The 17,026-nt window shown below is 32.9% G+C and overlaps 1 protein-coding gene and 1 long non-coding RNA gene across 2 annotated transcripts; one reads left to right on the top strand and one right to left on the bottom strand.

The window, feature by feature from the left end:
• Window positions 1–2,849: 2,849 nt before the first annotated feature.
• LOC141485918 (uncharacterized) lies at window positions 2,850–4,097 on the bottom strand. Its single transcript, XR_012467533.1, has 3 exons — window positions 3,500–4,097; window positions 3,342–3,434; window positions 2,850–3,040 (listed from the first exon to the last, which is right to left on the bottom strand). It is a non-coding gene; the product is annotated as an uncharacterized lncRNA (long non-coding RNA).
• A 5,737-nt stretch (window positions 4,098–9,834) lies between these two features.
• Window positions 9,835–12,731, top strand: LOC111511268 (cytochrome P450 307a1). Its single transcript, XM_074183608.1, has 3 exons — window positions 9,835–10,438; window positions 11,125–11,910; window positions 12,243–12,731. The coding sequence occupies exons 1-3, from the start codon at window positions 10,042–10,044 to the stop codon at window positions 12,569–12,571; spliced, it is 1,512 nt and encodes a 503-aa protein (XP_074039709.1). The 5' UTR covers window positions 9,835–10,041; the 3' UTR covers window positions 12,572–12,731.
• Window positions 12,732–17,026: the final 4,295 nt, after the last annotated feature.

Below are 17,026 nucleotides of genomic sequence, written 5' to 3'. Positions count from 1 at the left end.
TCTTTGCATCGATGACTTCTTCTTCAATGTCCTCGTCAATTTTTCCCAATGGTACTCGTCGGGCAGGCCATGAGGGTTGCAACTACGGTTTATTCCCTTTGCCTATCCCTCACCCTCTCCTGTCCGGCAGTTCTGTCCTACTTGGGTTTCCGAAGTTACGAACTTCATGTACTTCATGAAGGGAAAATCTTTTGCAATATTAATTAGTAGTTTTCGCCAGATTTTTAAATAGGAAAAAGTTGATTATTCTGAAAATGGCTTTTTCAGTTATTTAGGCAGGGAAATCGTGCTTTCTTCTAAGAAGCATCGATAGGTCTTTTAATTAGCATTTGTTTGATACCTTTATCACGTCTCTAACGTGAAAGATTTTAGTTAGATTTGAGTTTGAGAAATAATATATTTTTCTCACGCGTTTAACAGCCAGAAGGAATGAGAATATCGAAAATGAAATAAACATTTCTTGGCAAATTTTTGCAAATTCCGAACATTTCCGAGTGTGGTTGACCTTTGTTCACAACGAAATTCCATGAAGGCACATCACCTCATGGGCCAGACGACGTCTGATTTGCTGGAAGAAATCGGATGATCTTATGGACCTGTGTTTCACGAAAAAATGTGATTTTTCAAGGGACTCGATTGGCCGAAGAGAGTTTATCCAGTTATGTATAAATATTGAGATTTTCACATTTTTGAATTTTCGAATCAAGAATACATTACATGTTGGTTATTTGAAAAAGCATTCTACAAGTGATTATTACGATTCCTGGCTGAATATTGAGATTGTTGGATGTTATTCGAAGGAGATTCCTGAAGGAATTTATTTGGAGAGCTTCGACTGGAGTTATTTGAAAGAATTCGATTATCTGTTCCTTTTTAGAACTGATTAAGAGAAAATATTGCGTTTCTGAAGTTTTCGAGGATTTTCTATTGGATTCATTGCGGATTTTACGAGGAATTTCTTGGATTAAAAATCTCTGGTTCTTTTTAGGACCCGCTTGAGATTCACAGGAGTATCGAGGATTGGATTCATTTTTTTGGATTGTCCAACCATACATTTGTCAGTTCAGATTCCTGCTTGCCACCAAAATCCTGCGCAGGAAGAGAAGAGTAGTAAGTTGCTTAGACTCACACACCAGGCTAATCTTGCGGTGTTAACTGGTGTTAAGTCGGAGTCATTGTTAAGGATTTTTGAAAAAAATTGAAAATGCAGACTAGGGCAAGACAAGCGCGATCGCAACTCACAATAGGTACGATAGTGCAAAATCGCGAGGTCAACCCTTTCAACCAACCTATTCTTAACTCAGACAACTTCAACCGCCCTAGTGTGACTTCTACCGAGCGACGCGGAATCACACTGGAATCTGCGTTCATTGGACACATTATTCCACGAACTCCATCTCCTTTCGTAGCGAATGACTGTTCAATATCTCCGTAAACTTTCTGTAGGTCTTCCTCCACTATTCTTCTTATTTTTCATTCCTTGATCATGTATCTGTTCTGTCCTTCTATGATCTCGTACACTATATATTGATGGTGGCTCAGTCTCTCTCCTTCTATGACCTTTCAGCCGTTTACATATTTTGCAATTTTGTTGGTGCTGAAAGTCAGGTCAATATAGGATTTACTATCCCGGAAGTCCCACGGAAGTCGGCACATTGCTGATGTTGTGCACTAAGAGATCTTCGTCACATAGCCATTCAGATAGAAATTGGCCCCTCTTGTCTTCCACCGGTGAGTTCCACATGGAGTTGAAATCCCCTCCTATTATTATCTCAATTTTATGTTTTTTCATATCTTGTCTGAACTCTTTCAGGAATTCATTGAAAGTGTTCATATCTGTATTTGGGGGATATGTAGCATCCGTAGATTATAAACCGTTTGATTTCAATCCAGACAAAGCTTGGTCCACTCCGTTTATTCATTGCGTATTTTTCTTATTGCATATGTATATTGCGACGTCCATGTCTTTATTCATTATTCAATTACTGTTTACGAATTTTTTCTGTTGGGTTCTGCCGTGATGATTACATCCGCTCCTTTATCTTCCGTATGTTCATACATCAGGTCAGAAGTTGCTCTACCCCTGACTTAATTACCCTGTAATACAAAAATATTATTCATCCCACATAACAATAGATATTCCATGTATATTTCATGAATATACATTTAAGGATATTGTATTATGCTATGAATATGCCATGGATATATATATATATATATATATATATATATATATATATATATATATATATATATATATATATATATATATATATATATATATATATATATATATATATTTTAAGAATATTCCTTGGGAATATTCTTAGAATATCTAAGGTATATTCTATTAAGAATATTCCAGGAATAGAACCCGAGGAATATTCATGAAATATTCAGGATATTCTTAGTTTATTGAAGGAATATACAATAGAGAAACACCATAGAATATTCTTTAAATATATTTTATGAATATTCTAGGAATATTTGGAATATTCCAAGAATGTGACGAGTAACCGCTATTAGGCATGTATTTATTGCATTTTGATACAAGATTCATACAAGTAATAAAACACATAATATTCATAAACAAATATATTTTAAAAACAATATACACTGAGATATTTGACGTTTCAACCAATATTAAAAATAAAAAATCTAATTCAAAATATTTATTCATTGAATAAAATATTCCTGAATACTGTCATATTACAAATATTAGAAATGTATTCAAATTAGGATGTTCCTACTCCCAAACAAATGTATACTAAAAAATATACTAAAATAACAACTCTGTGAATTCATCAGCACTAATTAAAAAATAATAAATATATCATTTCATTGAAAAAGAAAAAGTGTATTACATGAAGAAATAGGTTAGGTTAGAAAAATAAACCCACAAATGAAGTATTTAAAATGAGTGGTATGATGGGTTCTTCAATGAATTTCACTTACTTAAAGTTATTCAAACTTTGCTCACCAGAATAGTTTTCCTTATATTTGTCCAACAATGCATCAGCCAGTGTTTCAATAGTAATACCTGGAACAAAATGTACATTAACGTTCATTATCACTATTTGAAAGTGGCACAATAAAACTGGAATAAAAATCAAATAGATATTTTTCGCATAGGTTACTCATGAACATTTACAACATTTTATGACTTGGAGAGCAACTTGCATTGTCTTGTTGAAAAGTAATCATTACGTTTTCAGTTCCTTGGCGCACCTGCCTGTACTAGGTACCACTCTGTTTCCTTTTGGGTAAATTGATACTATCTTGAAAACGAGTGATAAAAATTATGAAAACAAATGATAAAAAAGAATTTGTCATTCACTTACTTTTCTCTATTGAAGATACACAACTGAAATCACTCTAGTTCAAACATGTACTTAGTCAAACCAACAAATCCCACACACCAACTCTCCTCGAACCTAAAATGAGGTATAGTAGGTTAATCACCATGACTTTACTATCGATACTATTGCATTTTACTTACTTTTCTTGAAGACTGAATAGATGCAACTCTCCTGTTTGAAGATCCAAAATCAAACTATTCGCTGTACTGCAAATTGGACAACCCCAAATTATAAATGGTACACTGAACGTGACAGAATTATACTTTGATAATAACACCAACACACCATGCATTACACACGCGAACTTGCCACGTCAACCGCCATGTTGAATCAAATGTCGAATTTAACGCAAATGTACCATACATTAAGGGACAGCCGCTTTCACAGAGCTTATTCGACTGTCGCGCGCTACACTTCAATTGACCAATGAGAAACGTTTACTCCAATTCTTCACTTCCCCATTTCTCTGTTTCCAGGATTTTTCGCTTTGTAATTAAATAATTTCAAATACAAAAAGAAAATAGGATGAGAATTAACCAATTTATTGATGCAATTGGTTCATTTATTGGCCCATTCAAATTTTTTTGTCGTTTCCAACAGTTGCTGTTGGAGCAATTCATCCAGAATTTTTGCGTTGAGTTCAAAAACTGGTTAACACTATCAGGGTTATATACATTAGGTTATGCATTCGATTAAGATCTTCAAATATTTTTGTTTTTAATATTATTGAATTATTTGAATACGTTATTATAAGATAATTCAAAATTCCATTGTATAGAATGCTCCAAAATATACCGTGGGGATATATTCTAAGAATATACCATATGGTATATTCGATCGACAATATTCTCAGAATATTCAAGGAGAATAATCCATTTATAGACATTCTATGCACATTCTTTCGGGAATAATCCTGACATATTCATTCAAGCATATTCTATGAATATTCTAAAGGCACGTATATATTCCAAGAAAATTCTATGAATATTTGGAATATATACGTTCGTTTTATGATATACAGGGAATATTCCATGAATATCTAGTGCTGTGTGGGATATTACGAGCTTGTTTCCTCACCTTTTTTTTCTTCCACGCCTCCTGTAGCTTCCTTAATGCTGGACATTTCATCGAGTCTTCTTTGTGTCCATCTACTTTTGCAGTTACAGCATCTTAGTGCACCTTAGCATTCAGTGTTCACGGAAATATGGAACTTAAATTTTGAGGAGATGTCACAGACAGAATACCTGTACCAACACATTTTGAAAATATCAATGTGACAGGAATTCTACCAGTTCCAACAAATTTTTGATATTGAATTCGAAATGTATTGTGGTATTAAAGACTATGTACAGAATACATAGCCTTTAATATGATGAGAATAAAAATGAGAAAAATAATCTGACTTCATTGTGAGATTTCTAATGAGGTTATGTCAATATTGAATGTAATGAATATTACTGGAGTTTTTTCCCCCAACACCAAATCGTTATTTTTAACACCTCGACACGTGTTTCGATCACCAAGTGATCCAAACACGTGAAACAGAGGAAGATTTTAATCTTCCTCTCTGAAGATCACTTGGTGATCGAAACACGTGTCGAGGTGTTAAAAATAACGATTTGGTGTTGGGGGAAAAAACTCCAGTAATATTCATTACTACACCAAAGGTTCCAAACAGTGCATCATAAGTATTGAATGTAATGCCAAGAATAAAGTGTGGAATAATTGTGAGGAATGTATGTTGCATGAGGGCAAATATTGTTATGTAATATGAGGATAGTCAAATTCATTCCTTCAATTTGAATGTAGTATAACTATACGTGTATCAAATATTCAGACCTTTTGTGTTTTTTCTAGAAATCATTCATTTCTAGGAAATGTGGTATAATATTTCAACATTGTTATTTGCGAATTGATAGTCCGAGGTCTAAGTCAATGATGTTTTGTGCAAGTCTTCATTTTGTTTTTGTTATTTTTGATATCACATTTGTGAGCTGTGTTGCTATGTTGTATTCGTGCCACGTGCCAGTGTAAACAGTGTGATGCCCATTGTAAATAGTCCCACTGTGATTCGAAAGTGCATATAGATTATAACGATAAGCTGCCACATTTTCTGCTGCATAGTTGCTCATATCTAATCCTTCTGAAAAAAAGTCAGTGGCAACATTTAATTTGCATCGAAATATCTCTGTTGGAGAGAATGTTTTTGAATGAATTACTGAAATACTATGAAACTCATGAATTGATAGGACTTTGTGCCAATGTGTGCAATTCATAGTAGATTTCAATTGACAAATGAAACTTTCCACAATCTCAAATATTACAGCTAGGACTCTTGTGCTTTTCCGCTATCCAAGTCGAAGTTTTCAATTTTAAATGGACCTGTTTTCACAAATTTCAATGGATTTCGCTAGTGATGAACTAAAACAATCATACCACACGAACAATGTTAATGAATTTTGCCATAAATCATTCAGATCCAAATTCGGCATCAAAATTTTAATGGAAAAATGTATAAAACGCCAATGTCAAATTCAGAACAAATCATTTTGATGTCGAAAAATTCAATAATTAAAAATTCTAGAAATGGTCCGAATGGACCAGAACAAGGTACATCATCATTATTTAAAAGATTAGCTGATTTCAAGAACTCTACCAATATTGTGAGGAGAATCTCCAGATCAGCTAGAATTTGCGTCCTATCTGGAGTGATCTGGAGACATCCAGTTAAGATCTACTTACTTTCGCATTAAGGATTTTTCCTATACAATACTCGAGAAACAACAGAGCAATATCTCTAACAACAATGATAGAGAAGAACAGCTGTTTAAAAATCTGTTTAAAATCGGTTTTTCCGTTAATCAGCTGCCGCCCCCATACAGAGGAACATCAAAACGATGGATAACAAATCCTCCTCTGTTCGGCGAACAATTCAAAATATCTGGTCGAGGCTGGAATCGAACCTACGGTCTTCCGATCGTGAGTCGGGCGCACTACCACCGCGGCCAATTCTTCTTAGTCACTGTGTTGGTAATTCTAGAGATAAACTGCTTACTTCTGTGCAAAATTTTTGTAATCTCTCATTATCTGGGAGAGTTGATTTAGATATGGTGCATCTCTATGTGGTCTCAAAAAGAAGAAGAAATACGTCTCATTGTCATCGGTACTTTCTTTCGCCGGTTAGCGGCCAAACTAAGTTGTTCTCGGATTAAAGAAGATCTCGAGTATATTTTACGTTCCATTCAATTTTGTTTCGGTACTCCAGAAAGATGCGAAGCGATTGCCCATGCAGAAAGAACGCCGATATATTCATCAACATCCAAATTCTTTACCAAAAATTTTCCTCAAGATGAATTTTAAATATGCATTCAACATGATTGACAAAAATTTTATGATACAATGGACATAAGAGAGTTTGCCAGACATATACCCTTTTATATATATCAATACTACGGCTTTCCAAGTTTTCTGAATTTTGGAATCTTAGAGAGGTGTCCAACAAGGCAATACGGACCTGCACCTAATGTCTGACCATTCAAAAGCTAACCAAAAAACTATATTCAGAATTCAATCGATGATATTTTCACACCCGTTTGATATGTTTCTGCAGTGAATTTTCAACTACACCAATGATGTAGAACGAAAATATGGTGGTCCAAAATTGTTTCTTGTGGAAACAGAATCAAGCAACTTTCTCAGGCCAATAAAGATATTTCCACTCATATCATTAGTATGAGATTTAGAAAGTTTCGAAAATATCTATCCTTCAAACTTCAATTCCATTCAGGATATGGCTATGAATGGATTTTCAAACTGGTGATAATTATTGATCATATTTGTGAAACAGATAAATGACAAAAAGACAAAATAACCATGGATTTGAAAGATTCGAAAGATTGCAGAATTTAACGCAACGTTCTAAGAAAAGTCACTGATTTTGATCCAAATTGTATATATCCTGAACTAGACTTTCAAATTATGTAACGAAAGAATTGAGTCGAATCTTTCATTTACATGAAGAATACAAACAACTTGAATGGAAATTTGTCTTTGCGATTTTCTCAATGACATAACTCCACAGACTGAGTAAATACTATTCATCATTCTTTTTCGAATATCCTGTTTTCCAGTCGTCTACTATCACTATAATGAGATTACTAGAAGCTTATATTGCACGAGATGACGAGTGAGGCAAGGACGTCGTTGTTGAGTTAGAACATTCAGTATTGGCCAATAACTGGAATTTTCACTGGAAGTATCGATACTGATATTTAGTTAATTCTGGTCATCTTCTTATATCTATGAATATTTGAATTTGGATCAATATTCCACACTCAGCGGTATTTTTCAAAGGGGATGTGTTAGGTTTCATAATAAATGATTTTGTAACTGTTCGCCAAAATGATCAGATTTTTGTGTATTTGAATCTTTGATAATTCAAAAAAACAGTAGCAAACTGAAAATTCAATTTCAGTAGAACTCCTTTACTGAAGTATAACTATTATAATCATTTTCTTGATTGGTAAAATATTCGTCTCCAAATCATATTCTAGTTTTGCTGTGTGGGAAAGAGTAATAATGTTCAAATCACTTTTTTTCGTTTTATTTTTGAGATATCATTTTTGATATATTTTTTATAGTGTTCCCTTCAGTTTGCTTCACGAATTGAGGAAATCAAACAGACTAATGGAAAATTCATTTGCCCTAGCACATGAAAATGACCTACACATTTTGTTAAATGATATTGATGTTTGTTTTTTTTTCCTGTGAATCGGAGATTCACAGATATATAAATATATATATATATATATATATATATATATATATATATATATATATATATATATATATATGTTGTTGACTCCGTGCGTTTGTGTTGTTTCCTGATTTCGGCAAACAAGTGTTTCCCATCTTTACACTTGGCTGCACCGCGCTGATGAGGCCAATAGCCAGAAACACGTGTCCGCGGTTTTGCCCCCCTTTTTTGAGTGTTGTGTCCACAAATTGTTTAGTTTTTGATTTATATCATGCACACTCGATAAAATCTCTATTTATATATATATATATAAATATATATATATATATATATATATATATATATATATATATATATATATATATATATATATATATATATATATTTATATATATATATATATAGAATAGTAGTTTTTCGGGGATTTGGTCTGATTAGAATGAATATTTACTCTTTTTAGCTGCCCGAGCTTTCGCTAATGTTTATTAGCTTTATCGAGGGCTGTAATATAAAAAGGACATGATAAATATAGATATATAAAACATAATAACGGATAAAACAGAATACCTGTGCTATTTTAGAATATTCAATTTGAAAATTTCAATTTTGAAAGAAGTCTTCAACATCAAAATGACAACTTTTTGACATTGAATAATGTGAAATACTTTTTCAAATTTTTATTATCGTTCATTATGGGGATTTATACTGTGTTACTATTACAGGATGTATTCAGATTTATATTTTTTGTTAGTAAAAATGAATAAATTTTGCTGAGGTTGTCGATGTCTGTCTTTTTGTTGATATTGTTTTCTTTAATTTTGATCTCAGCCATTTCCAGAAATTGCCTTTTATTTGAATCTGGTTCGAAATCATTTGTTTTCTATGAACGGATATAAATATAAAAATATGACAAATAAGTACTCATTTTTTGAATGTTCCTAATCATGCAGGTATCAAGAAAGGAAAAAGGTGCCTACTGTAGACAGTTTGAGTTAATTTATATGGAGCATTCATCAATGCAAAATTCTCCATTTCGAACCAGATTCAAATAAAAGGCAATTTCTGGAAATGGCTGAGATCAAAATTAAAGAAAACAATATCAACAAAAAGACATACATCGACAACCTCAGCAAAATTTATTCATTTTTACTAACAAAAAATATAAATCTGAATACATCCTGTAATAGTAACACAGTATAAATCCCCATAATGAACGATAATAAAAATTTGAAAAAGTATTTCACATTATTCAATGTCAAAAAGTTGTCATTTTGATGTTGAAGACTTCTTTCAAAATTGAAATTTTCAAATTGAATATTCTCAAATAACACAGGTATTCTGTTTTATCCGTTATTATGTTTTATATATCTATATTTATCATGTCCTTTTTATATTACAGCCCTCGATAAAGCTAATAAACATTAGCGAAAGCTCGGGCAGCTAAAAAGAGTAAATATTTATTCTAATCAGACCGAATCCCCGAAAAACTTCTATTCTATACATACATACGGTCGTTACACTATCAATTATATATATATATATATATATATATATATATATATATATATATATATATATATATATATATTCATTCAGAAATGTGCTCGTATATCATTTGTTTTCTATGAACGGATATAAATATAAAAATATGACAAATAAGTACTCATTTTTTGAATGTTCCTAATCTTGCAGGTATCAAGAAAGGAAAAAGGTGCCTACTGTAGGCAGTTTGAGTTAATTTATATGGAGCATTCATCAATGCAAATATGCTGAATAAATGTATCAACTTATCATAATCTCTTACCTACTATAAAAGTGACCGTGTCAATATCTAACTTCAGACAACGTTCCCAAGTCACTTCCGTTGGTCTCCCTGGCCCAGTGTTTGAACTGTTTGTTCCGATAGGCAAAATAGTGCAGTGAAAGATGTTTTACGCAGCTGCTACATTGTATTTAACCAATACTCTTGTTTTATTTACCATCATTGTAGTAACAATGGTCTGCATAGAACTCATCCAACAAAAGAAACGAAAGTTGAAGTCAACTCCTGAAGATGGTCTTCTCCAACCACCCACTCCAAGAAAATTACCAATTATTGGACACCTTCATCTATTGGGCGGCTATAAAATACCGTATCAAGCTTTCAATGTTCTTGGAGAAAAGTTTGGCGATGTAGTCAACTTGCAGCTGGGAAATGTCAAGTGTGTTGTGATAAATGGGCAGAAAAATATACGAGAAGCACTAGTTACGAAAGGACATCATTTTGATTCGAGACCAAATTTCCAGAGATATCAACAACTCTTCTCTGGGAACAAAGAAAATTGTGAGTATCATTTGATTATGAATTGAAGAGGTTATATTTTTTAGGAGTGATTAATTTTTGGAAAAGAAAGTTTTTGGCATTCTACTACTCCATCTTGATACAAAAAAAGAAGGATGAAAAAGTCTTCCAAAGAAAGAAAGGAAGTAATTCTATACATGATCTACACATCCATGTATAGAGTTACTTCCTTCCTTTCTTTGGAAGACTCCCTCATCCTTCTTTTTTTTGTATCAACATTTGATTATCTATCCATACCTTCGTTATATCAGTTACTTGATTTATTGTTCAGATATTTTTCACTTGGTAGTTATGTTCTATAGTAAACTTCAACTTTCTACAATCAGATTCACATATTTCAATGTTGAAAAATCAAAAATTCCAAACGAACGACATAATTATGTTCGAAAAATGAAAAATAATGCTTTCTGTGTTTTTTTTCCACTTTCATTCGTAACTAAAGTTACTGCGTTTTCGTCCTATAAGGACATTTTTAATAATAGCTTGAAAATGTCCTCATGGAACGAAAATGCAGTAATGTTAGTTACGAATAAAAGTGGCGAAAAATGTAGAAAGTATCATTTCTCATTTCTCATGATGATTTTCCACCACGTAGCTACAGTTACATCCATCAATATAACTATTTTTGTAAAGTATGTTTTTCATCATTGAATCAAACGTTTTTTCAGCTTTGGCTTTCTGTGACTGGTCCGATACTCAAAGAGTTCGAAGAGAACTATTGAAAGCGCACACTTTTCCAAGAGCATTTACTGAGAAATTTTCCACACTCGACAATACCATATGCGATGAAATGGCCTCTATAGTATCTCAGATTCAACCTGGCGTCAGTACTGATTTGAAACTAATAATACTTCTCCATTCAGCAAACATATTTTTTAAGCATTTCTGCTCCAGAAGTTTCGAAGTATCAAACCCAAAGTTATTAGAGTTAGTCGAGAACTTCGATGAAATCTTCTACGAGGTCAATCAAGGACACGCTGCAGATTTTTTACCGTTCCTAATGCATTTTCATAAAAGAAAAATGAAAAAAATGAACTATCTCACCCACAAAATTAGAGATTTTATAGAAAACGAAATAATTGAGGACCGTTTCGAAAACTATAATCCCGACTTCGAACCAGAAGATTATGTGGACACTCTTATTCACTACGTGAGATCTGAAAATACTCCGATTCTGACTTGGGACGCAGCACTTTTTTCTTTAGAAGATATCATCGGCGGTCATTCTGCGGTAGCGAATTTTCTCACGAAAGTATTTGCTTTTCTTGTAACTGAAGGAGAGGTCCAGAAAAAAATCCAGCAGGAAATAGATTCAGTTGTAGGATGTGACAGATTGGTGAATATTAATGACAGAAACTCAATGCCATTCACACAAGCCGTAATTTACGAAGCTATAAGGCTCATAGCATCACCTATTGTACCACGTGTTGCTAATCAGAATAGTTCAATAGGAGGTGAGTAACTACTTGAGATTTATTTCTCTTATATTACTTCTGCCGTTATTTCAATATCCAACTATTGCAACATTTCCAGTCCAAGAAAAGCACTTTCTCCAATCACCAGGAAGACAATACTTTTCTCGACAGGGCGTTCCTCCCACCCAGGGGTCTCCATCTCCCGAAGACACCAACTTGGATGATGAAACTGGTGATTGGATAAAGTGAAAAAATTGGATTCATTTGCAAGAGGTACCAATTGTACCATATATAATTTGCAGTATCAATGAGAGAATTTGATTATTGAATTGTCCATCTGAACCTTATAGAAATTATTTTTCAAATTACAGGCTACAGAATCGAAAAAGGGTCCGTTTTATTCTTGAACAACTATGACCTGAGCATGTCCGATGAATTATGGGAAGAGCCTAATAAATTTTTACCAAAACGATTCATCAAAAATGGAAAACTTGTAAAGCCAGATCACTTCTTACCATTTGGAGGTGGAAGAAGAAGTTGCATGGGATACAGGATGGTTCATCTCCTGTCTTTTGGCATCATTGGCGGATTGTTACAACACTTCTCAATCATCCCAGTGGAAGGAGAATGTTATGAAGTACCAATAGGTTCATTGGCATTGAAAAAAGATACATTCAAATTTCAGTTTGTTCGACGATGATAAAGACATCATAAATATTTTATATATGATTCCATTACTAGATATTTAGTTTATTTATATCATGTGACAGTATTTATTGTAGCATTAGGAAACGTTAATTGTTTGAGCCTGTTTTATTTTATATCGAAGAACTATATTTTATTAAAAAAATAATAATCAACTTGTATTTTTTCCTTTCAAGATCAATTTAATTTGTTAAAAAAAATTGTGATGTAGAAATATTGTTGCTACTCATCAGCCACTTTTTAACGATAATCATACATTCATAATAAGAGTAGAATTGTATATTGTGAATATGATAAAAGCCAAAACCCAAAATGGAATGGATAACTTTTGAACAAAAAAAATATATCATGTTTTAAATTCAGTAATTTTTGAAATGTCAAACTTTTATCAACTGGAAAAGTGTTAATGGAAACAGACTGGAAATCTGTTTTCATCTTGAAGAAAAGATAGCTGATTTGTGAAGAAAACACATGGCCAGACATGAAAAGAAATTAGTGAATGAGTCGTTTGACTCATTCACTAATAGTTAAAATGACAAAGTATTAAAAATAATTGAAAATGAATTATGGTGAAATTTTGAAGGATTTTTGCTTTTTTTACGGTTTCTTCTTCAAAGATTGAAATGAACAATATCCCTCTTATCACACGTATACATCTTTCTCCATAGAAAAACCTTAGATGTATTGTGGTTTCTTTTTCTCATAAAACTCAAGATGAAATGAACATCACGAATTACTTTTGACGAGTTCCTTCTTCTCTGTTTTCATTTAAAAAACTTATCAGTTTCGATTCGGAAATTCTCGGGTCTGACGGTAGCCGTTTGGTTCGACGTAGGTGCTTTGTTCACTCATTCTAATCGACCGCCGTGCTGGTCGCTGGTTCAAGCCCCAGGCTGAACGATAGATTTTCGCTTGCTCTGGTCCAACCCGTGTTAGGAATCACACGTTGAAATGTAAGACCTCGTTAATACTCAGCTTGCACAAGTTTTGACTTCTGAGGGTTGTCGTTCGCAGAGGTGCGACAACTGGTTAACGGAAAAACATATTTTAACTGATTATCGTGAAACCCGCGCCAACGAAATAGTAATTTGAATTGTGACTTCATAAAATTTGAGCCCTATCAGGCTAGCAAGGCGAATCCACAAAATTGCTGAAAAAAAAAACATCAATTTGTAGCTAATTAGTTGCCAAAACAACGATTATGTTGCTCGTGCCGATCTCTAGAAATCGCAAATAATGCTATAGTGATATAAAGGTAGCAAGGTAACTCAATAAATTATATACTTTCTTTTTGATCTTCACAGAATATTCAGTTGCTATTTAGTTGCTCTACCTTGGATATAGCGAAACATTTTTAAATAAATTTTATTAAATTTTTATGATCTTGCTGGTTTTCCTTAGAATAAAAAGTGTTTCAAATCTGTTGCTCACCAGAAGGGGATTCAAATGCACCTTGAATATCAGCAACAAAACAGTTGAAACTGATCGGCCGAGTTTCATTTTTTTTTCCTAGATCTTGCTATCTGGATACTGGTTTTCCTGAGAATAAAAAGCGTTTCAAATGTGTTGCTCACCGGTAGTATACTTAAATACACCTTGAGTATCAGCAACATAATAGTTCGAACCGATCGGCCTATTTTTAATTTCTTTTTCATTTCCTTCATTCTTGCTACTTCGAAACTGCTTTTCTTTGGAATCAAAAATTGATTTGAATTTGTTGCTTATCAAGAGGGTACTCAAATACACTCCGAGAATCAGCAACAAAATAGTTGGCCTCGATCGGCCAATTTTTCAATATTTTTTCAAATGCTTCCTGTTCTTGTTATCTTGAAACCGGTATTTTCTGGAATACGGAGTGTTATGAATTTGTTGCTCACCACAAGGGGACTCGAATACACCTTGAGTATCAGCAACAAAATAGTTGAAACAGATCGGCCGATTTTCATTTATTTTTTTTCTTCGATCTTGCTGTGTTGATACTGGTTTTCTTTAGAATGAAAAGCATTTCAAATTTGTTGCTCATTAGGATGGTACTCAAATACACCTTGAGTATCAGCAACAAAATAGTTGAAACCAATCGGCCGATATTTTATTTTTTTTTATTTCTCCTCGATCTTGCTATCTTGATACTGGTTTTCGTTAGAATAAAAAACGTTTCAAATTTGTTGCTCATCAGGAGGGTACTTAAATATACTCCGAGAATCAGCAACAAAATTTCATACTACGGTGATCAGCACTCCATACCTTTACGTGTATTAGGAGCAACTTTAATCATTCATTTATCGTAAACTGTACGGACAATCAACTAAAAATATCGACTGAAAACTAATGACACGCTTATTAATCGATACAAAAATTTTCAAACATATGATAATACCTCCATTTCTGTCTCGAAAATCCTTACGACTCCACATTTTCTTTATAATGGGAATTACATTTTTCTGTGAAGCATGTGATATGTTTTTATCATTATTGATTTGATTGTCAATTAAAACACCATACTGAGAATATACATGAATTTATTCAGAACTTAATTCATAATTAATTATACTTCCTTCCCTGTTTTGCGATTAAAAATTTAGGAACTGTACATGTACGCACGTTAGAAGTTTTACTTCTTGGCATGATTTTGAAAACAATTTTTCTATGCATTGAATTGAATTGTAACTGAGCTACATGACCAATAAATAAACTAACAGTAGTAAATACTGACAATGATAGTTTTTAAAATAAAATAAAATTTCAATAATTAAAATAGATGAATAGTAAAATGGAAGTAACAACATTATCAGCCAACCAAGTAGAATTTTGGAATATTGAGGTTATTTCATACAGTTGAGAAAATCATTGAAATAATAAATGAATAAAATTATTGATCAATTATAATTAAAGTGAGAGACAAAAAATTTGTAGGGAAATTATTCATTTTATGTTTTACATTTCAGTTAAACAGCTTGTCTCATTGTACCGGGTCATATTCTATATAAAATTCGTTGACACACTCTCACATGTTGAACAATTTTTCGACTGTTTGCTGTCATTTAAAAATCAAAAATGAAATAATACCTAATATTAAACGATAACAGTCTGGTAGCAAAGTAATATCAAAATTAAAAACATTGAATTGAACGTTGAATTATCACGTGTCAATATACGCTCGTTATCAAAAATGGAAAAATGTCGCTGACATTAGAAAATTTAAAAAAAAATTTTACTCATCAATCAATTACAAAAGTAATAACAGATGAATCATTGTTTCATCAAAACCGTCAACTCCTGATTAACTTTGTTTTTAACGATTCATACGTTTGATGAAATAGAAAGTAAATAATCCCTTGATTGATTATGACACGGAGTACATTACAAATACTCACGACTAATACAGGTAACTATTTTTGAATAGCCGAAACTACCTAAAAAGATGACGAACTGACTAGCTTAACAGGCCCTTCACGAACAGTTTCTGAGGGGTGCAAGGGTCAGGCGGGAGGATGGGAAAAGGTGGAGCTTGCAAGTAGCCGAGATATGCACATAAACATAATATCGGTACAGAAGGAACTTGACAGTGGTGGTACGTGAAATACGTTGTAATCAAGTGTTTCTATAGTAAAACCAATAATGATAGAGAGTAAAGCGCGTTGTCATATCTAAATTTTACGTTACCAGTTTATAGCAGAATCAAAATATAGTAAGCAGTAGAGTTGTAGGTTGTGGCAAATTATAGATGATACACAATACTAGTACGATTAAAAGGTATTATTTATGACAAAAATCAGTAATGAGCTTGTAATGAGTAATACTTATACATTTCCTGATTACTGATCAGTTAAAATTAATTATTTTCTGTATAGTGTTAGATATTTATTACAACTAGTGGCAACGCTGTATGCAACGATACTTCTGTCTTTGTCACTTTACCGTAACTTCCATCTCATCGTTGCAGTCCTCACTAATGTATTTGCAGCCATGAGCGTATCATTGGTTTGTGAATTATACAGCGTGAATTGTACATTTTACAGTTAAGTTAGTCAGCAATCGACGTGTTGTGATAACAATTGGTGAAAATAATAGTGCTAATAAGTGTTTAAGCGTTACATAATTATATTTCTACACCGTTCTCAAACTACTCAAAAAATGGGAGATATGGTCGGGCCTTCCACGTCGAAAAAGGTAAAACGGTCAGAGTCTCGGTCAGTAAGAGAAAAACAAATTGTACTGCGAGTATTTCACTGTCTTGAAAGAGATCATCAGCCACCAAAAGATGACTTTGTGCATATGTGCTGTAATTCTACGTGTGTACCTCCGAATAACCAACCGGGCATTTCTACATCATTAAGTTCCACAATTACAAAAGATAAATTAGTTGATATGTGCTCTGATTATACCGGTGTACCAAAATCATCGATTTACAAAATACTAAGAGAAGCAGAAATTCATGGGGACGTACAAA

The sequence above is a fragment of the Leptinotarsa decemlineata genome, unplaced genomic scaffold (assembly GCF_025532065.1).
Source record: "Leptinotarsa decemlineata unplaced genomic scaffold, Ldec_3_MD MMD2_tig00026340_RagTag_RagTag, whole genome shotgun sequence".
NCBI lineage: Eukaryota > Metazoa > Arthropoda > Insecta > Coleoptera > Chrysomelidae > Leptinotarsa > Leptinotarsa decemlineata.
Note: the sequence above shows the minus strand (reverse complement) of the source record. Positions and strands in the feature narration are given on the sequence as shown.

Coding starts and splice junctions, on each gene's coding strand:
- LOC111511268 (XM_074183608.1), top strand. CDS start 10,042: ATGTTTTACGCAGCTGCTACATTGTATTTAACCAATACTCTTGTTTTA. Junction 10,439..11,124: donor CTCTGGGAACAAAGAAAATT/GTGAGTATCATT, acceptor ACGTTTTTTCAG/CTTTGGCTTTCTGTGACTGG. Junction 11,911..12,242: donor TCAGAATAGTTCAATAGGAG/GTGAGTAACTAC, acceptor TTCAAATTACAG/GCTACAGAATCGAAAAAGGG.